Source organism: Triticum urartu, chromosome 4A (assembly GCF_056163025.1).
Source record: "Triticum urartu cultivar PI428250 chromosome 4A, HENAU_Tu73, whole genome shotgun sequence".
NCBI lineage: Eukaryota > Viridiplantae > Streptophyta > Magnoliopsida > Poales > Poaceae > Triticum > Triticum urartu.
In genome coordinates, this window is record NC_141876.1 from 619,738,509 (window position 1) to 619,766,076 (window position 27,568).

The following is a 27,568-nucleotide window of genomic DNA, read 5'->3' on the forward strand; positions in this document are numbered from 1 at the left end:
CCCGACCACCGCGGCATTGGCAATCAAACCAACCCTCCATCACATTACACATGACAGAGCTATTCCAGGCGACATGTCCACCACCACCAGGAGCAGCACAGACACAGACCGCCTCCGCGCGCTCAAGGTTGGCGTCAAAGGCCTCGTCGACGCGGGCGTCACCGCCGTCCCCGCCATCTTCCACCACCCGCCCGACAACACACCAACCCATCACTTGACGATCCCGGTCATCGACCTAGCTGGCCTCACGACGCCGTCCGGGCGGTGAGGGCGGCCGCCGAGACGGTGGGCTTCTTCCAGGTGCTGAACCACGGCGTGCTGGAGGAGGCCATGTCCGAGGTGCTCGCGGCGGTGCGGCGCTTCAACGAGGAGCCGGCGGAGGCCAGGGCGCCGTACTACACCCGGGACCACCGCCGACGCGTCCGGTTCAACTCCAACTTCGACCTGTTCCAGTCACCGGCAGCCAACTGGCGCGACACCCTGCTGCTGGAGATGGCGCCGGAGCCGCCGTCGCCCGAGCAGATCCCGCCGGCGTGCAGGCAGGTCGTGCCGGAGTACGCGAGGCTCGTGCAGCGGCTGAGCCGCACGCTGCTCGGGCTGCTGTCAGAGGCGCTGGGCCTCCACCGCGGCGGATACCTGGACCTGGAGCAGGACACCGCGTGCCTGCAAGGGCTCAACGTGGCCGGCCACTACTACCCGGCGTGCCCGGAGCCGCACCTCACGCTGGGCACCACCAGGCACTCGGACCCCAGCTTCCTCACCGTGCTCCTCCAGGTGCTCGTGGACGGCCTCGATGGCAACAAGTGGGTGGACGTGCCGGCGGTGGCGGGGGCGCTGGTGGTGAACATCGGCGACCACCTGCAGCTCATGTCCAACGACAGGTTCAAGAGCGTGGAGCACCGCGTGTTGGCCAAGACCTCCGGGCCGAGGTTGTCGGTGGCCTGCTTCTTCGGGACACCCGGCGCGGTCGCGTCCAAGATAGTGCTACGGCCCATCGTCGGCGCGGTACAGGAGCACGACGGTGGAGGAGCTGCTGCGGGAGTACAGGGCCAAGGGCCTCGACGGCACCTCTGCGCTCCACCACTTCAGGCTCTGATTGAATCATTAATTATTTGCTTCGTCTTTTCCATTTGTGAATAATTTCAGGCCCATATTGTTTCGGAAGGACTCCGACCGACCTGCCAGCTCAGTGTAACTCTAATCACATGGAATAAAAACTCTTTTACTTCACAAAAAGATTAAAAAAAATGTTGGCTTGACAGGACGAGATGCAGCGGTCAGAGATTCAGGAGGTCCTGTGTGTGCAGATGAGGCGACGTCTGGCTGGACAAGGAGGCATGAAATTTTTTCCGATCACAAACTCTTTTTTATTTGATCTATGACGGCGTGAATCTTGAATATACGATATATGCTTAGACCCGTGCTGTTATATGCTGACAATTAACTTGATTACTACGAATTAAACTAATCAACCCGTGCGTCCTCACATGCTAGTATATTAAAATTTTCGTCATGACGCAAACATGTAAATAACTTCCATATGTCAAAACTGTCAGCTTTAAAGTTTTTAGATTAAGAATATGCTAGAAATGATTTTAGATTCATTCATATGTTTTGCTATTTAGCCATTTCTAAGCGGACAATTAAGAGCTGTCCAGTCGAAGCACTAAGATTTGTTTAAGACCGTAAGTATGAAGCAATGAGAAGATATTCATTCGACGGCTAATATTCTTGAGTAAGAACTAGCTATTTCTAATTCGCCCAAGAAATATTTGTTCATTTTTATAAGCATTGCACAATAATTACATATCTTTAGCATATCTGAAATGTTCCAGCTAAAGGAATGAAAAAAAATGAAACTTGTTACCCTTCAATGCATCACATTAAGCTTATTTCCCAAATCAGCAATGAATAAACCAAATTACCTTTTCCGAACAGGTAATTCCTTTCCTCTATGGCCAATAATATCTCCACACACTATCCTCCTATACATTTATTCATCGACGCCTGTGACTACTCCTTCCATGTTGTAATATAGTAGCATCATGTTGTCACAGTCGATGGTAACTCCATTATTTGTGACGTGCAATATTAGAACTAATAGGCCATGCCCATAGCAATTTCTGAAATCTCAAATGGTGGCCCATGAATAAAAGGGCAAGAGATGGTACTAAAGTTTAGTCACATACCGCTAGTTGAGGAAGAGTTGGACCTTTTTATATAGCGGGTTTTCTCCACCACTCTAAATGGTGTGTTGAGAAGACAAAATGAAGACCAGAATATTAATTGTTGATTTATTTGATTTTTGCGTTGAACTGAATATTTCCGTGTGATAAAATTATCTTACAAGAAAATGTAAGATTTTGTTTCTTAGTCAAATTATGAATATTTTTGTGACCAGTGTTTGTAAATGATCTAGCCATGAGTTTCTACACATTTCCCTGCGAAAAGAAATCGGACAACCCCCCCCCCCCCCCCCCCCCCCTTGCGGGAAAAAAGTTCTACATAACTCCTGCCAATTTTTTTTTGACACATCTCCCCACAAGAGAAAATACGTACACATCTTTCGTCAAACAAAAGTTTCAACAAATCGTTGCCCCCTCATACTTTTTATCCTGGCTCCGCCCCTGTATGTAGAATGTTGTAAGCCCATAACTAGAATTGAAGTAAGATGTGCATGATACTGGCGTTTATCATCAGAGCTGGTCAAGTTAGACTTGTCTAAATGTTTGTTGGGCTGCTACATTTTAGCAGTCGATGCAAATTTGGTCACTTGTAGGTGTTTTTTTAGACATGTGTTTGCTCTGATCTGTGATGATAAATTTTAAATGAAAAATGAGAGAAACGAATGATCCAACAACCACTGATTTCGTTGATCTTTGAACTATATATACAAGATGAAGAGACACCTAGAAAAGGTGTAAGTTACATGCGTCGGTTCAGTGTTGAACACACCGCTTAGACTAATGATGGTTCACTAACTACCACATGTTAATTATTAAACCCAATGTGCTAATTCTATTTCTAACATTTTTAGCACTTTAGCCAAATTGGTCACTTGTAGGTGGTTCTTACACCCCTGGGTACCAACGTACGTGGTGTAATTAAGGAAAGTATTTCGTAGTGTGAGCTGACTTGGCTTGGGTGTTAGTTATGTTTTGTCATTGTTTTATTGTTTTCATATCGTGTTACAATGTTGTTGGAGACTATATTTGTTCTGAGGGGAGAGCGGAGTTGTCCGGTGCATGGTTGTGGTGTCCTTACATGCTTCGATATCGATATCAGTTGTTGGTTGTTATGTAAGCCCATCCCATTGGGATCTCCATGCTGAAAATATGAAATTGTTGTTATAATACTCACATGGGCCGGTCAACGAAACTCTCGCTCACTCAACTCTGCTTCCTGCCCCGCTCGCTTGCTTAGTTTTTTTTTGCTCCACTGCTTACTGCTAGCTTAGAAAAGCCAGCTATTGTTTTCTTATTTGAAAATGTTTGGTAAATAAAAAGTGGTCATGGATTTAAAAAATTCTTGAGTTTTAAAAAACATTGTGAATTAAAAAAACATTAATTAAAAACTATTGACAAAGTTACAAAAATATTCTTGAATTCTAAACAATGTTCACAAATTTGAAAAAGAATCACAAATTTCAAAGATTTCGTAGACTGTAAAATGTTAATTGACTTTAGAGATATTTATGAATTCAAAAGTGTTTATTCATTTTTAAAAATGTTCATCAGTTTTAAAATAATTGAGTTTTTTTTAAAATTTCCAATAATTTTAATAAACATTCCTGAATTAAAACACGAAAATATAAAAAGGGAAGAAAAATAAAATGGAAAAATTTAGAAATGAAAACTATTAAAATAGTAGCAAAACACACACAAAAGAAACCAAAACACCAAGAAAAACCCTCTCAAAACGGGAAAACCGTCGGTCCATTTCGGCTAGGTATGTGTGTTACTTTCAACGAGCAACACAAACACTTCCCTTCCAGGCGGGGCCCATAGCCACCTTCATAGCCCTCGATGCACCAGGCGACCCTTAATCTAGAAAGGTTATTCGTGAATAAAAATGTGAAATTTTGAAATTAAAAATAATAAAAATAAACAAAAAATAAAGAAAAATAATATAAAAATTATGTTAAAAGCATAAAGTGAGAACAAATAAAAACTTAAGTCAGACAATACCTTCCCAAAACACGAAAATCGGCAGCCCATTACAGCTAGGTGTGTGTTACTCTCAACCATTGAAACACACCCTTACAGGCGGGTCCATGGCAACCCCATAGCCACCGACGCACCAGGACGCTCCAAATCTAGGGAACTTAGTATTTGCAAGTTAGATGTGTGTATTACTGTGAGAAGATCTAAAAATGAGCATATGGTTATTGATAGAATATAGAGTGCACTAATGTTGGGGAACGTTGCAGAAAACAAAATTTTTCCTACAGTTTTACCAAGATCCATCTATGAGTTCATCTAGCAACGAGTGATCGGATTGCATCTACATACCTTTGTAGATCACGCGCGGAAGCGTTCAAAGAACGGGGATGAGGAACTCGTACTCGACGTGATCCAAATCACCGGATATCCTAGCGCCGAACGGACGGCACCTCCGCGTTCAACACACGTACAGTCAGCGTGACGTCTCCTCCTTGATCCAGCAAGGGGGAAGGAGAGGTTGATGAAGATCCAGCAGCACGACGGCGTGGTGGTGGATGCAGGGGTCACCGCAGCAGGGCTTCGCCATTCTACTACGAGAGGGAGAGGTGTAGCAGGGGAGAGGGAGGCGCCAAGACTCAAGGGTGCGGCTGCCCCTCCCTCCCCCCTTTATATAGGCTCCCCTAGGGGGGGCGCCGGCCCTAGGAGATGGGATCTCCTAGGGGGGCGGCGGCCAAGGGGTGGAGTGCCCCCCAAGCCAGGTGGGGCGCCCACCCCACCCTAGGGTTCCCAACCCTAGGCGCATGGGGTGGGCCAAGGGGGGCGCACCAGCCCACTATGGGCTGGTTCCCCTCCCCACTTTAGCCCATGGGTCCCTCCGGGATGGGTGGCCCCACCCGGTGGACCCCCGGGACCCTTCCGATGGTCCCAGTACAATACCGGTGACCCCCGAAACTCTCCCGATGGCCGAAACTGCACTTCCTATATATAATTCTTCACCTCCGGACCATTTCGGAACTCCTCGTGACGTCCGGGATCTCTTCCGGGACTCCGAAAAACTTTCGGGTTACTGCATATTCATATCTCTACAACCCTAGCGTCACCGAACCTTAAGTGTGTAGACCCTACGGGTTCGGGAGACATGTAGACATGACCGAGATGGCTCTCCGGTCAATAACCAACAGCGGGATCTGGATACCCATGTTGGCTCCCACATGCTCCTCGATGATCTCATCGGATGAACCACGATGTCGAGGATTCAAGCAACCCCGTATACAATTCCCTTTGTCAATCGATACGTTACTTGCCCGAGATTCGATCGTCAGTATCTCAATACCTCATTCAATCTCGTTACCGGCAAGTCACTTTACTCGTATGCATGATCCCGTGACCAGACACTTGGTCACTTTGAGCTCATTATGATGATGCATTACCGAGTGGGCCCAGAGATACCTCTCCGTTATACGGAGTGACAAATCCCAGTCTTGATCCGTGTCAACCCAACAGACATTTTCGGAGATACCCGTAGTATACCTTTATAGTCACCCAGTTACGTTGTGACGTTTGGTACACCCAAAGCACCCCTACGGCATCCGGGAGTTACACGATCTCATGGTCTAAGGAAAAGATACTTGACATTGGAAAAACTCTAGCAAACGAACTATACGATCTTGTGCTATGTTTAGGATTGGGTCTTGTCCATCACATCATTCTCCTAATGATGTGATCTCGTTATCAATGACATCCAATGTCCATAGTCAGGAAACCATGACTATCTGTTGATCAATGAGCTAGTCAACTAGAGGCTTACTAGGGACATGTTGGTGTCTATGTATTCACACATGTATTATGATTTCCGGATAACACAATTATAGCATGAATAAAAGACAATTATCATGAACAAGGAAATATGATAATAATCCTTTTATTATTGCCTCTAGGGCATATTTCCAATAGTCTCCCACTTGCACTAGAGTCAATAATCTAGTTACATTGTGATGAATCGAACACCCATGGAATTCTGGTGTTGATCATGTTTTGCTCTAGGGAGAGGTTTAGTCAACGGATCTGCTACATTCAGGTCTGGATGTACTTTACAAATATCTATGTCTCCATCTTGAACATTTTCACGAATGGAGTTGAAGCGAGGCTTGATGTGCCTGGTCTTCTTGTGAAACCTGGGCTCCTTGGCAAGTGCAATAGCTCCAGTGTTGTCACAGAAGAGTTTGATTGGCCCCGACGCATTGGGTATGACTCCTAGGTCGGTGATGAACTCCTTCACCCAAATTGCTTCATGCGCTGCCTCCGAGGCTGCCATGTACTCCGCTTCACATGTAGATCCCGCCACGACGCTCTGCTTGCAACTGCACCAGCTTACTGCCCCACCATTCAAAATATACACGTATCCGGTTTGTGACTTAGAGTCATCCAGATCTGTGTCAAAGCTAGCATCGACGTAACCCTTTACGACGAGCTTTTCGTCACCTCCATAAATGAGAAACATTTCCTTAGTCCTTTTCAGGTACTTCAGGATATTCTTGACCGCTGTCCAGTGTTCCTTGCCAGGATTACTTTGGTACCTACCTACCAAACTTACGGCATGGTTTACATCAGGTCTGGTACACAACATGGCATACATAATAGAACCTATGGCTGTGGCATAGGGGATGACACTCATCTCTTCTATATCTTCTGCCGTGGTCGGACATTGAGCTGAGCTCAATTTCACACCTTGCAACACAGGCAAGAACCCCTTCTTAGACTGATCCATATTGAACTTCTTCAATATCTTATCAAGGTATGTGCTTTGTGAAAGACCTATGAGGCGTCTTGATCTATCTCTATAGATCTTGATGCCTAATATATAAGCAGCTTCTCCAAGGTCCTTCATTGAAAAACTCTTATTCAAGTAGGCCTTAATGCTGTCCAAAAGCTCTATATCATTTCCCATCAAAAGTATGTCATCTACATATAATATGAGAAATGCCACAGAGCTCCCACTCACTTTCTTGTAAACGCAGGCTTCTCCATAAGTCTGCATAAACTCAAACGCTTTGATCATCTCATCAAAGCGAATGTTCCAACTCTGAGATGCTTGCACCAGCCCATAAATCGAGCGTTGGAGCTTGCACACCTTGTCAGCATTCTTAGGATCGACAAAACCTTCCGACTGCATCATATACAATTCTTCCTTGAGGAAACCATTAAGGAATGCCGTTTTGACATCCATTTGCCATATCTCATAATCATAGAATGCGGCAATTGCTAACATGATTCAGACGTACTTCAGCTTCGCTACCGGTGAGAAAGTCTCATCGTAGTCAACCCCTTGAACTTGTCGATAACCCTTAGCGACAAGCCGAGCTTTATAGATGGTCACATTACCATCCGCGTCTGTCTTCTTCTTAAAGATCCATTTATTTTCTATGGCTCGCCGCTCAACGGGCAAGTCAGTCAAAGTCCATACTTCGTTTTCATGCATGGATCCTATCTCGGATTTCATGGCTTCCAGCCATTTGTCGGAATCCGGGCCTGCCATCGCTTCTTCATAGTTCGAAGGTTCACCGTTGTCTAACAACATGATTTCCAAGACAGGGTTGCCGTACCACTCTGGTGCGGAACGTGTCCTTGTGGACCTACGAAGTTCAGTAGCAACTTGATCTGAAGTTTCATGATCATCGTCATTAACTTCTTCTCTGGTTGGTGCAGGCACCTCAGGAACATTTTCTTGAGTTGCGCCATTTTCCGGTTCAAGAGGTAATACTTCATCAAGTTCTACTTTCCTCCCACTTACTTCTTTCGAGAGAAACTCTTTCTCTAGAAAGGATCCATTCTTGGCAACAAAGATCTTGCCTTCGGATCTGAGGTAGAAGGTATACCCAATAGTTTCTTTAGGGTATCCTATGAAGACGCATTTTTCCGACTTGGGTTCGAGCTTTTCAGGTTGAAGTTTCTTGACATAAGCATCGCATCCCCAAACTTTTAGAAACGACAGCTTAGGTTTCTTCCCAAACCATAATTCATACGGTGTCATCTCAACGGATTTCGACGGAGCCCTATTTAAAGTGAATGCGGCAGTCTCTAAAGCATAGCCCCAAAATGATAGCGGTAAATAGGTAAGAGACATCATAGATCGCACCATATCTAATAGAGTGCGATTACGACGTTCGGACACACCATTACGCTGAGGTGTTCTAGGCGGCATGAGTTGTGAAACTATTCCATATTTTCTTAAGTGTGTGCCAAATTCGTGACTCAAGTATTCTCCTCCACGATCTGATCGCAGGAACTTGATTTTCCTGTCACGTTGATTCTCAACCTCACTCTGAAATTCCTTGAACCTTTCAAAGGTCTCAGGCTTGTGTTTCATTAAATAGACATACCCATATCTAATCAAGTCATCAGTGAGGGTGAGAACATAACGATAGCCACCGCGAGCCTCAACACTCATTGGACCGCACACATCAGTATGTATGATTTCCAATAAGTTGGTCGCTCGCTCCATTGTTCCTGAGAATGGAGTCTTGGTCATTTTACCCATGAGGCATGGTTCGCACGTGTCAAATGATTCGTAATCAAGAGACTCTAAAAGTCCATCTGCATGGAGCTTCTTCATGCGTTTGACACCTATGTGATCAAGGCGGCAGTGCCACAAGTATGTGGGACTATCATTATCAACCTTACTTCTTTTGGTACTCACACTATGAATATGTGTAGCATTACGCTCGAGATTCATTAAGAATAAACCATTCACCATCGGAGCATGACCATAAAACATATCTCTCGTATAAATAGAACAACCATTATTCTCGGATTTAAATGAGTAGCCATCTCGTATTAAACGAGATCCTGATACAATGTTCATGCTCAAACCTGGCACTAAATAACAATTATTGAGGTTCAAAACTAATCCCGTAGGTAAATGTAGAGGTAGCGTGCCGACGGCGATCACATCGACCTTGGAACCATTCCCGACGCGCATCGTCACCTCGTCCTTCGCCAGTCTCCGCTTATTCCGCAGCTCCTTTCGTTTTGCCGGCCTTCTTATCCGCTAAGTATTTGGGGCAGTTCCGCTTCCAGTGACCACTTTCCTTGCAGTAAAAGCACTCAGTCTCGGGCTTGGGTCCATTCTTTGGCTTCTTCCCGGCAGCTTGCTTGCCAGGCGCGGCAACTCCCTTGCCGTCCTTCTTGAAGTTTTTCTTACCCTTGCCTTTCTTGAACTTAGTGGTTTTATTCACCATCAACACTTGATGTTCCTTTTTGACTTCTACCTCTGCTGATTTCAGCATTGCAAATACTTCAGGAATGGTCTTTTCCATCCCCTGCATATTGAAGTTCATCACAAAGCTCTTGTAGCTCGGTGGAAGCGACTGAAGGATTCTGTCAATGACCGCGTCATCCGGGAGATTAACTCCCAGCTGAGTCAAGTGGTTATGTAACCCTGACATAGTGAGTATGTGCTCACTGACAGAACTATTTTCCTCCATCTTACAACTGAAGAACTTGTCGGAGACTTCATATCTCTCGACCCGGGCATGAGCTTGAAAAACCATTTTCAGCTCTTCGAACATCTCATATGCTCCGTGTCTCTCAAAACGCTTTTGGAGCCCCGGTTCTAAGCTGTAAAGCATGCCGCACTGAACGAGGGAGTAATCATCAGTACGTGTCTGCCAAGCGTTCATAACGTCTTGTTCTGCAGGGAGAACAGGTGCTTCACCTAGCGGTGCTTGTAGGACATAATCTTTCTTGGCAGCTATGAGGATGATCCTCAGGTTCTGGACCCAGTCCGTATAATTGCTGCCATCGTCTTTCAGCTTGGTTTTCTCTAGGAACGCGTTGAAGTTGAGGACAACGTTGGCCATTTGATCTACAAGACATATTGTAAATATTTTAGACTAAGTTCATAATAATTAAGTTCATCTAATCAAATTATTCAATGAACTCCCACTCAGATAGACATCCCTCCAGTCATCTAAGTATAACATGATCCGAGTTAACTAGGCCGTGTCCGATCATCACGTGAGACGGACTAGTCAACATCGGTGAACATCTTCATGTTGATCGTATCTTCTATATGACTCATGCTCGACCTTTCGGTCTTCTGTGTTCTGAGGCCATGTCTGTACATGCTAGGCTCGTCAAGTCAACCTAAGTGTTTGCATGTGTAAATCTGTCTTACACCCGTTGTATGTGAACGTTGGAATCTATCACACCCGATCATCATGTGGTGCTTCGAAACAACGAACTGTCGCAACGGTGCACAGTTAGGGGGAACACTTTCTTGAAATTATTATGAGGGATCATCTTATTTACTACCGTCGTTCTAAGTAAACAAGATGCAAAAACATGATAAACATCACATGCAATCAAATAATAATAGTGACATGATATGGCCAATATCACATAGCTCCTTTGATCTCCATCTTGGGGCTCCATGATCATCTTTTCACCGGCATGACACCATGATCTCCATCATCATGATCTCCATCATCGTGTCTCCATGAAGTTTCTCGCCAACTATTACTTCTACTACTATGGCTAACACGTTTAGCAATAAAGTAAAGTAATTTACATGGCGTTTCTCAATGACACGCAGGTCATACAAAAAAATAAAGACAACTCCTATGGCTCCTGCCGGTTGTCATACTCATCGACATGCAAGTCGTGATTCTATTACAATAGCATGAACATCTCATACATCACATATATATCATTCATCATTCATCACAACTTTGGCCATATCACATCACAAAACACTTGCTGCAAAAACAAGTTAGACGTCCTCTAATTGTTGTTGCAAGTTTTATGTGGCTGCAATAGGGTTCTAGCAAGAACGTTTTCTTACCTACGTGAAAGCCACAACGTGATTTGTCAACTTCTATTTACCCTTCATAAGGACCCTTTTCATCGAATCCGCTCCAACTAAAGTGGGAGAGACAGACACCCGCCAGCCACCTTATGCAACTAGTGCATGTCAGTCGGTGGAACCGGTCTCACGTAAGCGTACGTGTAAGGTTGGTCCGGGCCGCTTCATCCCACAATACTGCTGAAGCAAAATAAGACTAGTAGCGGCAAGAAAGTTGACAACATCTACGCCCACAACAAATTGTGTTCTACTCATGCAAAGAGAACTACGCATAGACCTAGCTCATGATGCCACTATTGGGGAACGTTGCAGAAAACAAAATTTTTCCTACGGTTTCACCAAGATCCAGCTATGAGTTCATCTAGCAACGAGTGATCGGATTGCATCTACATACCTTTGTAGATCATGCGCGGAAGCGTTCAAAGAACGGGGATCGATGAGGAAGTCGTACTCGACGTGATCCAAATCACCGGAGATCCTAGCGCCGAACGGACGGCACCTCCGCGTTCAACACACGTACGGTCAGCGTGACGTCTCCTCCTTCTTGATCCAGCAAGGGGGAAGGAGAGGTTGATGAAGATCCAGCAGCACGACGGCGTGGTGGTGGATGCAGGGGTCACCGTAGCAGGGCTTCGCCGTTCTACTACGAGAGGGAGAGGTGTAGCAGGGGAGAGGGAGGCGCCAAGACTCAAGGGTGCGGCTGCCCCTCCCTCCCCCCCTTTATATAGGCTCCCCTAGGGGGGCGCCGGCCCTAGGAGATGGGATCTCCTAGGGGGGCGGCGGCCAAGGGGTGGAGTGCCCCCCAAGCCAGGTGGGGCGCCCCCCCACCCTAGGGTTCCCAACCCTAGGCGCATGGGGTGGGACAAGGGGGGCGCACCAGCCCACTATGGGCTGGTTCCCCTCCCCACTTTAGCCCATGGGGCCCTCCGGGATGGGTGGCCCCACCCGGTGGACCCCCGGGACCCTTCCGGTGGTCCCGGTACAATACCGGTGACCCCCGAAACTCTCCTGATGGCTGAAACTGCACTTCCTATATATAATCTTCACCTCCGGACCATTTTGGAACTCCTCGTGACGTCCTGGATCTCATCCGGGACTCCGAACAACTTTCGGGTTACTGCATATTCATATCTCTACAACCCTAGCGTCACCGAACCTTAAGTGTGTAGACCCTACGGGTTCGGGAGACATGTAGACATGACCGAGATGGCTCTCCGGTCAATAACCAACAGCGGGATCTGGATACCCATGTTGGCTCCCACATGCTCCTCGATGATCTCATCGGATGAACCACGATGTCGAGGATTCAAGCAACCTCGTATACAATTCCCTTTGTCAATCGGTACGTTACTTGCCCGAGATTCGATCGTCGGTATCCTAATACCTCGTTCAATCTCGTTACCGGCAAGTCACTTTACTCGTACCGTAATGCATGATCCCGTGACCAGACACTTGGTCACTTTGAGCTCATTATGATGATGCATTACCGAGTGGGCCCAGAGATACCTCTCCGTTATACGGAGTGACAAATCCCAGTCTTGATCCGTGTCAACCCAACAGACACTTTCGGAGATACCCGTAGTATACCTTTATAGTCACCCAGTTACGTTGTGACGTTTGGTACAGCCAAAGCACCCCTACGGCATCCGGGAGTTACACGATCTCATGGTCTAAGGAAAAGATACTTGACATTGGAAAAACTCTAGCAAACGAACTATACAATCTTGTGCTATGTTTAGGATTGGGTCTTGTCCATCACATCATTCTCCTAATGATGTGATCTCGTTATCAATGACATCCAATGTCCATAGTCAGGAAACCATGACTATCTGTTGATCAATGAGCTAGTCAACTAGAGGCTTACTAGGGACATGTTGGTGTCCATGTATTCACACATGTATTACGATTTCCGGATAACACAATTATAGCATGAATAAAAGACAATTATCATGAACAAGGAAATATGATAATAATCCTTTTATTATTGCCTCTAGGGCATATTTCCAACAACTAATACCCTGAGGTACAAAATGAGCACCAATATATATGTGTGCTTTCTATACAGAGACTCGTCATTTGGATATCCATGATCAAGCTATGTTGCAATAATGAATATATGGATGATGTCCGTGTTAGATGTTAGATGTTTCGTTGCAATAATGAATCTATATGGATAAGATCCATCTTGGATATCCATGATCAAGTTGTTTTGCATTAATGAGTCTATGGATGTTATATGTGTTACTATGAGAAGATCTAAAATGAGTATATGTGTATTTGTGGAACATAGAAAGCATTAATACGATGAGATACAAAATGAACACCAATATATCCTTGTGCAATCTATGGGCACTCATCATTTGGATATCCACGTCCAAGCTATGTTACATTAAATTAAAGGATCAATCTATGGATGATATCAATGTTAGATGTTTCATTGCAATAGTGAATCTATATTGATGAGATACATCTTGGATATCCATGATCAAGTTGTTTTGCATTAATGAGTCTATGGATATTATATGTGTTACTATGAGAAGATCTAAAATGAGTATATGTGTATTTGTGGAACATAGAGAGCATTAATACGATGAGTTGCAAAATGAACACGAATATATCCTTGTGCATTCTACGGACACTCATCATTTCGATACCCATGTTCAAGCTATGTTGCATTAAAGGATCAATATATGGAAGCTTCATGTGCATTAATAAATGAAAATGTGAAAGAGCATCGATCGTATTTGTAAATATAAAGGGCATTATTACTTGGATGTGCAAAATGTGCAGAGACTGGACACTAATTAATATGCATATCCATGATCAAGCGGCATACTGCATTTATGAATTCTCACTGTACGCACTATAAATAAAACTCAAACTCACGAACACCTCCATTCATACATCCATATCTACAAATACACACCCTTCCCTATCCATTTCACTCTATCTCCCTCTGCTTAAGGACAGTTGAAGGCTTGTATCTAGCCTTCTAGCAATGGCAACAATGGCGCCGACCTCCATCGTCTTCTCCGTGATCGTCTTCCTGCTCCTTTCCAATGGCATCACCACTCAAGCCGGCGGCTCTGGCAGTGGCAAACCTAAGGCAACAAGCCTCATAGTGGAAGCGTGCAAGAACACCTCAGGCGAGAGCCAAGACACCGGTGTCACAAAGGAATTCTGTTTGTCGACCCTCCAGTCGGACAGTCGGAGCGCCAAGGCTAAAGACCTCCGTGACTTGGTGGTCATCTCGATTGACATCCTGAAGGGTCGTGTCACTGATGCTAGCGTCAAGGTAAAGAAAATGTTGCAAAACGCCAAGAAAGGCACGCTGACAATGTATGCTCTCAGCATTTCTGAGTTGCAATATGAGAAGGTGGTGAGCACGCTCAACATCTGCCAAGCTATGATTAGGGATCACCAAGGTGACAAGGGCGACCTGAAGTCATTGGGTCTACTCCATTGTGTGGATATGACTGGTGAGACTATCCAAGAGTGTGAAAATGAGCTTGGAGATGTGCGAGGGGCGGAGGCGCTGCTTAGTGAAAACGAGGGGTTGCGCATTCTGGCCAACCTAAACAGCGCCTTGGTTGCACCGTATGATGTCTAATGTTTGTTTTTATCTGCTTGATAGAAAGGATGTAGATCGATGTGACATCGGTTTTACTGTTATTTGAAATAATAATCACAAGGTTTGTTCTGGCACAAATTTTACTGCTCACTCGTCTTTTCTGCTTCAAATTAAAGGCAAACAATGCGACTGCTGGTTCACTGCAAGTATTCTGTGAGGGAGATTTGTGCAATATACGTACTTTCTGTGTTGATGATCGAGTGATTACTCTCTTTTTTTTTTCCTTTTTCTTTTTTTTTTGAGGAAAAAAGAGTAACAAACTCTTCACTGCTAGCCTAATTTTCACTACTACAGTTCCATGGACATGCACGTATTTCTAAAATAAAAATGTGCCCTGGTGAATCCTCTGTGCTACAGGGACGCGACATACAAGCTGGTCGCATTTACATGTTTTGGATATTCTTCTGATCGATGCACTCCTCTCCTCTATACCTCACCTCAAGGAGCATGAATACGAATATATACGCTGGTAATTTATTTATTTATTAGTCAATTTCAATAACAGCAGGGGAATAATGTGCCTGCAATATCAACTGGAAGGAGTATATTCATTGTGCATGTCGTCTTTAAACAGGCAGGTCTGAGAGAGTTTCTATCCTGTGCTTGGTTCGACACTACATATGCTCAGAGATATGCTCACTCTGCACATAATCATCTTATAGTAACTGAATTACGTAACAATCAACTAGACAAACAAACAGTTGTTAACACTTACTGAATTTAAATATGTCACGTCTCACAACGTGTATCCATATATATGCCTATTAACCTTCGACAAATACTCCTAGTTACCAAGGATCATGAAAGTGTGGGGTGGAGCAGGTTTCAGCATGTTTAGTTTTCCATAGGGGTCCTGCAAAGGTGCAGAGTTGAATTAGTAGGGTGGTCAGATCACTGCCTGCTAATTACCTACTACCTAGGTTAAACTCATATTCTAACTTTTGCTCTTGTCACAGTACAGTGGCCCGTCTGTGCAAAGATGCAATGGCATATGTGGACGTCTCTCATATATATACTCCTCCAGATTTCTCCAGCCCATGCTTTTCCTCGGCTGAAAAGCTAATAATCGGATAATAGATATTGTCCCAGACCATGAGACTATCCAAGAGTTTGACAAGCTAATAATAATTGTTGTAGTGCGCACACAATTTCGGTTAAAAACCAACACTGTCTTTCTAAACTGTCCTGGTACGGGGCTTCTCCTGATATATACTGCTGTGCGTGCATGGTAGCAACCTTCCTGCTAGTAGCTGTTTTTCCTGTTGCTTCCATTTTATATTATATTTTGTTGAACGAACCTGATTTTAAGTGATTATACTATTACTGATATGTATTGAAACCAGTATATTCTTAATTTGTTTTTCTTATAAATAAATGCTGGGCTAAGGAAATTAAGTTTAACCAAGACCTGCGGTTTGTAGTTGAGATAGGAAATTTTGAAGCTTCTCGGATCATCTTACATGCAAGCTGGATAAAAAACCATCTCTCTTGCTCTGCTTAACACGCTGAAAGTGCATTATATTGTTTTTCAAGTATATATTCTCTTGTGCGAGAGTTATGTAGCCTTTACTTTGTTAGTTCGCTTCGCTTCACTGAATTTGCATCGTTTGTGCGACAGTTATGTATCCTGACAGGGCACCAGAGGTACGACAAGTGTCACTTGTACCGCGACGACGCCTAGATCGTCTCAAACTGAGCATCATGCAGTCTAGTGTAGTACTGTACGTAGTTGATTAATGAGATACAAAGGGTTCCATAATATAAGATGGTTTTGCAAGCTAAAACAGTAGACGAAGAAGATGAGCTGACAGATACAGAGGCATGCATGAAGATAAGCTGCATCAGCTCATCCCACTAATCAGCATGCATATTAGCTAGCTTAAATTCAGCCCTCTTCACTCAGCATCCTGTTACTACTGTACCTGCTGCCTGTAAAGCTAGTCCAGTCGAGCTTAATTGATCATGTATGATGATATCTTGAGACAGGCAGGATGGATTAATGAAATCGACATTCTCATCCTCTTTAATTGAATTGAATTGAATTGTTTCAACCAACAATGATGGATGGACGGAGCCCTTGAGAATGCTGGCTCGCTAGCAGCTCAGCTCAACTCAACTCAAGTGATCTGATTGGCTAATAAGTCAAGTGAGAGAAGCTAAGCAATGCATGAAACTTAGTCATGTCAGTCACATGGGTTGTTTGGTCTCAGTGTCTCACAGCCTCCAGATTTGATACTCCTCCAATCCTAGCATATGCATGTGATGTGATTGCTCCAGGATTCTCTTGTCTGGAACAACTCTGGAATGGATGAATGGATGGATGACAAACCCCACCTGCTGTCCTCAACAAATTCCTTGACTAACCGACTCACTGAATTTAGATTGCTGAAGCTAAGGGCTTCTTTGATTCAAAGGAATTTTATAGGATTTCTGGAGGATTGAAATCCTTAGGATTTTTTCCTATGTTGGTCCTTTGATTTATAGGATTGGATTTCATAAAAAAATTTCCTATGAAATCTTTTGTACTACATTTCATAGGAAATTTAACATCCACTCCAACCTCTTTTTACAATTCCTTTGTTTTTCCCGTGGCATCAAACAATCATTGCTAATTCTATAGGATTCAAATGGGCATGCCACTCCAACCCTACACTTTTCCTATTCCTGCACTTTCAAAATCCTATGAATCAAAGAGGCCCTAAGCTAGCGTGCAGCAACCCCGGCCAGTACTACTTACTAACTACTTCAGTTAACTGCTGCAAGCATGAAGAACTAATGACAGATTAATCAGTAATTAAAATAGCATAAATAAGAGTTAGGTTAGCCTTATTAAGTCGCTGCACGCAAGGTTAGCCTTATTAGGCCCCATGTATGCATGCATGAAAAGTAAGCAACTTTAATTAATTGCTGACACAATAATATTCCTTTGTCCCTCGTCAGCATACTTTCTCTTCCTCCCTTTACAGACTAAGCTGAGACCTTTAGTTAATTAGTACTTAACTAGCTTGTTCCCCCATGCTCTAATCAGAGGACATCTCCAACCTCTAGAGCAAATTAATCTCAAGCCAACACCTACAAATGTCAAGCATATGTTGGAGGACATCTCCATCCGCTAGAGCAAATTAATCTCAAGCCAAACACCTGCTCCCTCTATCTCAGTTTACAAGTCTTGCACATACACCTAGGTCGTTAATTTGACCAACTTAATAAGAGGCATATATTACAAAAAAAAATATCATTAGAAACTTTAGATATTCTATTTTCTAATGATATAATTTTTGATGTTAAACAATTTATTTTATATAAGTTAAATTGACGACCTAGATACACGTGCAAGCCTTGTAAACTGAGATGGGGGACTACAAATGTCAAGCATATGTTGGTTGTTAGCTTTAGGGCAAGTTTCGTTGGTATCTAGTCGATCTTCTAAATTTGGCGGAGTACATAATTCATTTCATTTTCACTCCTGTATCTAGCTTATCTCGAATCGAAGCACTGTTTCTAGCTTATCGCGAATCAAAGTACCATTGTGTAGATTAGAAAGGACAAAAAAAAAGAGATTAGGGAGGAGTTTAGTGAAGGTAGGAGAAGAAACCACGTACAAAGCTTGCATCCCTCCTATATTCACTCGTGCAACGAGGCCCATCGCGTGCGCTCGAGGTGGCTTGACCTAGCCTGGCTCGCTGGAAACTGTCGTTCCGAGCTGGTCTGGCTGGGGAGTGCTTTAAGTTCTGTACGGTGTTGAGTAAATAGGCAATTTCTCGATTAAATTAATCCATGAGTAAATCACTAGCATGGCATTGACTAAGTTGATGACGTACTGACTCTGATCTAAACATGCACGTACTAAGCAAACAGTAGACAAATCTACACATACTGCTAGTACTGCTAATATGAAAATAATCAGGAGCGGGATAAACGAGTTATACCCTCCAGTAGGCCACGCAGAGGCCGCGGCTTTGGTGGCAGCAGCGGCGTCCTCGGCGGCCTTCTTGTCGGCTTCAGCTTTCTCGGCGGCGGCACGGTCGGCGTCGGTGGACATGGTGATGATGAAGGCGACGCGGACGTAGAGGAAGTAGACGATCGGAAGCGAGCAGTCGCGTAATCGCTGCCCAAAAACCTATTCGCCCCTCACCCCGTACAGGAACCAGAAGGACGTGGTTTCGGAGACCTGCTCTCCGGTCGACCGTGTACGCGGCGGACGGGATGGAGTCACCGGCGGCAGCAGCAACAAAGGAACGACGGTGGGTGTGCGCGTGAGTAGATGTGATCTGTTCGTGGCGGCTAGGGTTAGGAGACACCGCATACTTATAGGCGCAGCCGCGTGGAGAGACGTGGGCTCGACCCACGTCCGAGTCCGTGACAGCCCACGATCCGACGTCTCAGATCGTGGCCCAGCTGTCAGAAAACTCTCCGTTAGTGACTGGCAAAAATAAGCGCGTAGGTGTGAGCTCGGCTCGGCTCAATCCCGCAACCCGCGGCGCGGCGCGTCGTGGCGTGGCGAGGCGGGCGGCGGCGGAGGAGTGCGCGAGGGCCTCTTCTCTTCTCAAGCTCCAATAGCATGTAGAAGAGATACCCTTATAAACCACTCCAACTCTCTTTCCACTTCCGGGGTGGGACTAAACTTCCCACCACACCTAGTGCCATATAACCCACATGGGCCCTTAGAGATTTTTCAAAAATTGCAATATGGGCCTAGAGCCCATCTCAGATTTCAGCAATCCCCCACCAGATCTCGAGGGCCCATTGTGTCCTCTGTTCCAATTGCTGTTTCGATATACCAGTGTTTCAGCAAAGACCTGTTAAGGTTGAACTTCACCTAGAACAAGTGGCTACACTCCTTCACAACTGAACAATGGACTATGCCTTGAATTGTCAGTTTGGCGTAAAGAAGTTTCACTACATGTCTTACTAGTACTAGGCTGCCGAAGGCTGACCCCTCGGGTGGAGCATATAAGTCACACTCCTGGCCTATTCATGAGCTTACTAGAGATCACCCCAATCTCATAGACTGTGACCAGCAGTCGGGCTCATATAGGTGTGTTCCTCCAAAGATCGCTCTGTAGGATAGCATCTTGCTTTTATAAGCTTTGGAACACATTGAGACCGTAGTCATCCTACCATACAGTATCGAGAGTATTGCATCTCCAACAGAGTGGGTTAGTATAGTTACTCTCCTCAGTTCACCACTGGCTTGTTTTCCCAGGTCCTAGTTCATGGGATCTCCGATCACATAGGTTGGGTTATCACCATGGCAACTCATGTGGGTGTCATACCCATCTCCCTCGATGCATTATCTATCACAACACGTGATAGCCCTTTTGTAAAGGGATCTGCCAGATTCTTAGCCGTATGGACATAGTCCAACGCTATCACTCCGGAGTTTCTTAATTTTCTGGCAGCTTTTAATCTCATTCTTATGTGTTTGGTGGACTTCATGTTGTCCTTTGAACTCTTCACCTTGGTGATGACAGCCTGATTGTCACAGTTCATAAGGATAGCCGGAACCGGTTTATCAACCAATGGCAAGTCCATCAAAAGATCTCGAAGCCATCTCGCTTCAACACCAGATGTGTCTAATGCCGTTAATTCTGCTTCCATTGTTGATCTCGTTAAGATCGTTTGCTTGCAAGACTTCTAGGAAACAACGCCACCTCCAAGAGTAAACTTATACCCAGTTGTGGCCTTCATTTCATCAGCATCAGAGATCCAATTCGCATCACTATACCCTTCAAGTACCGACGGGTATCCGGTATAGTGAAGTCCATAGTTCATAGTACCTTTCAGATAGCGCATAACTCTCTCAACAGCATGCCAATGTACATCACCCGGTTTGGAAACAAACCGGCTCAGTTTGCTCACAGCAAACGCGATGTCAGGCCTCGTTGCGCTCGCTAGGTACATCAGTGAACCAATGATTTGAGAGTATCTCAATTGATCTTTAGCCATGCCTTTGGACTTTCGAATCAATACGCTAGGATCATATGGTGTTTGAGATGGTGTGCAGTCCGAATATCCAAAACGACTCAACACCTTCTCAACGTAATGGGATTGCAGAAGTGTGACCCACCCTCATTATCTCTCAGTAGCTTGATGTTCAAGATAACATCAGCCACACCAAGGTCTTTCATCTCAAAGTTCTGAGATAGAAATGATTTGACCTCCTCAATGACTTCGAGGTTTGTTCCGAATATCAGTATGTCATCAACATACAAGCACAGTATAACTCCTTCGCCCCCACCATGGCGATAGTATACACATTTGTCAGCCTCATTAACAACGAAACCAACAGATGTCAGAGTTGTATTAAACTTATCATGCCATTGCTTAGGTGCTTGTTTCAGGCCATATAAAGATTTTATCAACCTACACACCTTTCTTTCCTGACCATCTATCACAAAGCCATCAGGCTGTTGCATGTAGATTTCCTCCTTTAGCTCTCCATTTAGAAAAGCCGTCTTAACATCCATCTGATGGACGAGAAGACCATGTGAGGCCGCCAACGAGAGTAATACTCGAATGGTGGTCAGTCTAGCCAATAAGTATCAAAGAAATCTTCCTCTTCTTGCTGGTCATAGCCCTTGGCCACAAGCCTAGCCTTGTACTTTTCAATCGTACCATCGGTCCTAAGCTTCTTTTTGAACACCCACTTACATCCCAGTGGTTTGCAACCATAGGGACGGTCAGTGATCTCCCATGTCCCGTTAGCCATGATGGAATCCATCTCGCTACGGATCGCATCCTTCCAGTAGTCAGCTTCTGGAGAGGCATACGCTTCTGAAATAGAAGTGGGAGTATCATCCACGAGGTACACGAAGAAATCATCACCAAAGGTCTTTGCAGTCCTTTGTCTCTTGCCCCTACCAAGGGTTTCCTCGTCATCCTCCTCAGGATTTTCATCATGTGTTTGTTCATAATATTCCATAGGGATGGCAGGTTCAGGAGTCTCCTCAGATTCCTGTCTAGAAGTGCTTTGCATATCTCTCATAGGAAAAATATCCTCAAAGAATGTAGCATCCTTAGACTCCATAATTGTACCGATCTTCTGGTCAGGTACCTCAAATTTCACTACTAGAAATCTATAGCCAATGCTGTTCTTAGCGTAGCCCAAATTAATGCAGTCCACGGTCTTATGTCCAAGCTTACGCTTTTTGGGGATCGGCACGTTGACTTTCGCCAAACAGCCCCAAGTGCGCAAGTACGAGAGTGTCGTCCTTCTCTTTGCCCATTTCTCATAGGGAGTGATCTCACTATCCTTTGTCGGAACTTTATTCAGGACATGACATGCCGTCAATATAGCCTCCCCCCACCATGCCTTGGATAAACCCGATGTATCTAACATGGCGTTAACCAAATCAGTTAGAGTATGGTTTTTCCGCTCGGCAACCCCGTTTGACTGGGATGAATAGGGAGGCGTCCTCTCATGAATAATGCCGTGTTCCGCACAGAAGGAATCAAACTCACTCGAGAAGTACTCTCCACCACGATCTGACCGGACTCGTTTAATTTTCTTTTCAAGTTGATTTTCAACTTCTGCCTTATAGATTTTAAAGTAGTGTAGAGCCTCATCTTTAGTATTTAACAGATACACATAGCAATATCTAGTGGAATCATCTATCAATGCCATGAAGTATCTCTTTCCACCTTTAGTCAACACACCATTCATCTCGCAAAGATCAGAATGTATGAGTTCTAATGGTGCCAGGTGTCTCTCCTCCGCGGCCTTATGAGGCTTGCGAGGTTGCTTAGCTTGCACACATGAAAGGCACTTAGAACCTTTGGCTAAAGTGAAACTCGGGATTAAATCCAACTTGGCTAGCCGCGTCATAACACCAAAACTAATGTGACAAAGACGTGAATGCCAAACTTCAGATTCATTAACATTCGAATGAATATGGTTCACGACTTTATTACAAAAATCTGCGAGGGAAAGGCGGAACATCCCTCCGCTCTCATAACCTTTTCCAACAAAGAGTCCATATTTTGTAACAACTAATTTATTAGACTCGAAAACCAACTTAAACCCTTCTCTACATAGAAGGGAGCCACTAACGAGGTTCTTCTTGATGGCGGGGACATGCTGCACGTTCTTCAGCTGCACGATCCTTCCCGAAGTAAACTTCAGATCGACCGTGCCAACACCATGAACAGAAGCACTCGCGCCAATCCCCATCAATACGGACCCGTGACCTGTGACCAGGTAAGAAGTGAACAATGAAATGTCAGCACACACATGAACACCTGCACCTGTGTCCACCCACCAATCGTTGGGTTGAAACACTGAAAAAACAGTAAATAAATTACCGTACCCAGATGCACCATTCTCATTGTTGCCCACAATCATGTTGACAGACTTGGAGTCCTGTCCTGACTTCTTGTACTTGTTTGGGCACTTGTTGGCCCAATGTGCAACCGAACCACAAGTAAAGCAGCCCTCGTCCTTCTTGTTCTTCTTGAAGGTCTTCTTACCCTTCTTCTTAAAGTCGGTATTGTGTTGGACACCGTTCTTTCCCTTGGGCTTGTGGGAGTTGAAGTTCTTCTGGTTCACCATGTTGGCAACAGAAGTCCCTTCGGCCCCTTTTCCGTGCGAGTCTTTTGCCCTCGAATTCTGCTCAACACTCAGATGGCCAATGACATCCTCCACAGAGAATTCACGCCTCTGATGTTTCAGAGTGGTGGCAAAGTTCCTCCAGGAATTAGGGAGCTTAGCGATTATGCAGCCCGCGACAAACTTGCCCGGTAACTCGCACTTGAGAAGCTCAAGTTCCTTAACAATGCATATTATCTCATGAGCCTGCTCCAATACAGGACGGTTTTCAACCATCTTGTAATCGTGGAACTGCTCTATAATATACATCTCGCTCCCTGCATCGGCGGCCCCGAATTTAGATTCGAGCGCCTCCCACAAGTCCTTGGCGACATGCACATGTAAATATGCGTCGACCAGTTTATCTCCGATCATGCTAAGAACTGCTCCGAGAAACACAACGGTAGCCTCCTTGAACGCCTTCTCCTGTTCAGGAGCAATCGTTCCCGTGGAGACACCGGTGACCCAGAACACGTTCATAGCCGTGAGCCATAACGTGGTCTTAGTCTGCCAACGCTTGAAGTATGTACCGGTAAACTTATCCGGTTTCAGTGCAGCGGCAAAGCCACTTGCCGAGAAATTCCTACACATAATAGGTTTTTGGATTGTTGAGTAAATAGGCAATTTCTCGATTAAATTAATCCATGAGTAAATCACTAGCATGGCATTGACTAAGTTGATGACGTACTGACTCTGATCTAAACATGCACGTACTAAGCAAACAGTAGACAAATCTACACATACTGCTAGTACTGCTAATATGAAAATAATCAGGAGCGGGATAAACGAGTTATACCCTCCAGTAGGCCACGCAGAGGCCGCGGCTTTGGTGGCAGCAGCGGCGTCCTCGGCGGCCTTCTTGTCGGCTTCAGCTTTCTCGGCGGCGGCACGGTCGGCGTCGGTGGACATGGTGATGATGAAGGCGACGCGGACGTAGAGGAAGTAGACAATCGGAAGCGAGCAGTCGCGTAATCGCTGCCCAAAAACCTATTCGCCCCTCACCCCGTACAGGAACCAGAAGGACGTGGTTTCGGAGACCTGCTCTCCCGTCGACCGTGTACGCGGCGGACGGGATGGAGTCACCGGCGGCAGCAGCAGCAAAGGAACGACGGTGGGCGTGCGCGTGAGCAGATGTGATCTGTTCGTGGCGGCTAGGGTTAGGAGACACCGCATACTTATAGGCACAGCCGCGTGGAGAGACGTGGGCTCGACCCACGTCCGAGTCCGTGACAGCCCACGATCCGACGTCTCAGATCGTGGCCCAGCTGTCAGAAAACTCTCCGTTAGTGACTGGCAAAAATAAGCGCGTAGGTGTGAGCTCGGCTCGGCTCAATCCCGCAACCCGCGGCGCGGCGCGTCGTGGCGTGGCGAGGCGGGCGGCGGAGGAGGAGTGCGCGAGGGCCACTTCTGTTCTCAAGCTCCAATAGCATGTAGAAGAGAAACCCTTATAAACCACTCCAACTCTCCTTCCACTTCCGGGGTGGGACTAAACTTCCCACCACACCTAGTGCCATATAACCCACATGGGCCCTTAGAGATTTTTCAGAAATTGCAATATGGTCCTAGAGCCCATCTCAGATTTCAGCAATCCCCCACCAGATCTCGAGGGCCCATTGTGTCCTCTGTTCCAATTGCTGTTTTGATATACCAGTGTTTCAGCAAAGACCTGTTAAGGTTGAACTTCACCTAGAACAAGTGGCTACACTCCTTCACAACTGAACAATGGACTATGCCTTGAATTGTCAGTTTGGCGTAAAGAAGTTTCACTACATGTCTTACTAGTACTAGGCTGCCGAAGGCTGACCCCTCGGGTGGAGCATATAAGTCACACTCCTGGCCTATTCATGAGCTTACTAGAGATCACCCCAATCTCATAGACTGTGACCAGCAGTCGGGCTCATATAGGTGTGTTCCTCCAAAGATCGCTCTGTAGGATAGCATCTTACTTTTATAAGCTTTGGAACACATTGAGACCGTAGTCATCCTACCATACAGTATCGAGAGTATTGCATCTCCAACGGAGTGGGTTAGTATAGTTACTCTCCTCAGTTCACCACTGGCTTGTTTTCCCAGGTCCTAGTTCACGGGATCTCCGATCACATAGGTTGGGTTATCACCATGGCAACTCATGTGGGTCTCATACCCATCTCCCTCGATGCATTATCTATCACAACACGTGATAGCCCTTTTGTAAAGGGATCTGCCAAATTCTTACCCGTATGGACATAGTCCAACGCTATCAATCTGGAGTTTCTTAATTTTCTGACAGCTTTTAATCTCATTCTTATGTGTTTGGTGGACTTCATGTTGTCCTTTGAACTCTTCACCTTGGTGATGACAGTCTGATTGTCACAGTTCATAAGGATAGCCGGAACCGGTTTATCAACCAATGGCAAGTCCATCAAAAGATCTCGAAGCCATCTCGCTTCAACACCAGACGTGTCTAATGCCATTAATTCTGCTTCCATTGTCGATCTCATTAAGATCGTTTGCTTGCAAGACTTCCAGGAAACAGCGCCACCTCCAAGAGTAAACATATACCCAGTTGTGGCCTTCATTTCATCAGCATCAGAGATCCAATTCGCATCACTATACCCTTCAAGTACCGACGGGTATCCGGTATAGTGAAGTCCATAGTTCATAGTACCTTTCAGATAGCGCATAACTCTCTCAACAGCATGCCAATGTACATCACCCGGTTTGGAAACAAACCGGCTCAGTTTGCTCACAGCAAACGCGATGTCAGGGCTCGTTGCGCTCGCTAGGTACATCAGTGAATCAATGATTTGAGAGTATCTCAATTGATCTTTAGCCATGCCTTTGGACTTTCGAATCAATACGCTAGGATCATATGGTGTTTGAGATGGTGTGCAGTCCGAATATCCAAAACGACTCAACACCTTCTCAACGTAATGGGATTGCAGAAGTGTGATCCCAACCTCATTATCTCTCAGTAGCTTGATGTTCAAGATAACATCAGCCACACCAAGGTCTTTCATCTCAAAGTTCTGAGATAGAAACGATTTGACCTCCTCAATGACTTCGAGGTTTGTTCCGAATATCAGTATGTCATCAACATACAAGCACAGTATAACTCCTTCGCCCCCACCATGGCGATAGTATACACATTTGTCAGCCTCATTAACAACGAAACCAATAGATGTCAGAGTTGTATTAAACTTATCATGCCATTGCTTAGGTGCTTGTTTCAGGCCATATAAAGATTTTATGAACCTACACACCTTTCTTTCCTGACCATCTATCACAAAGCCATCAGGCTGTTGCATGTAGATTTCCTCCTTTAGCTCTCCATTTAGAAGAGCCGTCTTAACATCCATCTGATGGACGAGAAGACCATGTGAGGCCGCCAACGAGAGTAATACTCGAATGGTGGTCAGTCTAGCCAATAAGTATCAAAGAAATCTTCCTCTTCTTGCTGGTCATAGCCCTTGGCCACAAGCCTAGCCTTGTACTTTTCAATCGTACCATCAGGCCTAAGCTTCTTTTTGAACACCCACTTACATCCCAGTGGTTTGCAACCATAGGGACGGTCAGTGATCTCCCATGTCCCGTTAGCCATGATGGAATCCATCTCGCTACGGATCGCATCCTTCCAGTAGTCAGCTTCTGGAGAGGCATACGCTTTTGAAATAGAAGTGGGAGTATCATCCACGAGGTACACGAAGAAATCATCACCAAAGGTCTTTGCAGTCCTTTGTCTCTTGCCCCTACCAAGGGTTTCCTCGTCATCCTCCTCAGGTTTTTCATCATGTGTTTGTTCATAATATTCCATAGGGATGGCAGGTTCAGGAGTCTCCTCAGATTCCTGTCTAGAAGTGCTTTGCATATCTCTCATAGGAAAAATATCCTCAAAGAATGTAGCATCCTTAGACTCCATAATTGTACCGATCTTCTGGTCAGGTACCTCAGATTTCACTACTAGAAATCTATAGCCAATGTTGTTCTTAGCGTAGCCCAAATTAATGCAGTCCACGGTCTTATGTCCAAGCTTACGCTTTTTGGGGATCGGCACGTTGAGTTTCGCCAAACAGCCCCAAGTGCGCAAGTACGAGAGTGTCGTCCTTCTCTTTGCCCATTTCTCATAGGGAGTTATCTCACTATCCTTTGTCGGAACTTTATTCAGGACATGACATGCCGTCAATATAGCCTCCCCCCACCATGCCTTGGATAAACCCGATGTATCTAACATGGCGTTAACCAAATCAGTTAGAGTACGGTTTTTCCGCTCGGCAACCCCGTTTGACTGGGGTGAATAGGGAGGCGTCCTCTCATGAATAATGCCATGTTCCGCACAGAAGGAATCA

General features: G+C 45.2%; 1 protein-coding gene and 1 pseudogene across 1 annotated transcript; both read left to right on the forward strand.

Annotated features, from left to right (window-relative positions):
* LOC125553314 (1-aminocyclopropane-1-carboxylate oxidase homolog 3-like) lies at positions 1-1,200 on the forward strand (annotated as a pseudogene).
* Positions 1,201-13,914: 12,714 nt separating this feature from the next.
* Positions 13,915-14,734, forward strand: LOC125553313 (uncharacterized). Its single transcript, XM_048717123.2, has one exon. The coding sequence runs from the start codon at positions 14,024-14,026 to the stop codon at positions 14,633-14,635; it is 612 nt and encodes a 203-aa protein (XP_048573080.1). The 5' UTR covers positions 13,915-14,023; the 3' UTR covers positions 14,636-14,734.
* Positions 14,735-27,568: the final 12,834 nt, after the last annotated feature.

Coding starts and splice junctions, on each gene's coding strand:
- LOC125553313 (XM_048717123.2), top strand. CDS start 14,024: ATGGCAACAATGGCGCCGACCTCCATCGTCTTCTCCGTGATCGTCTTC.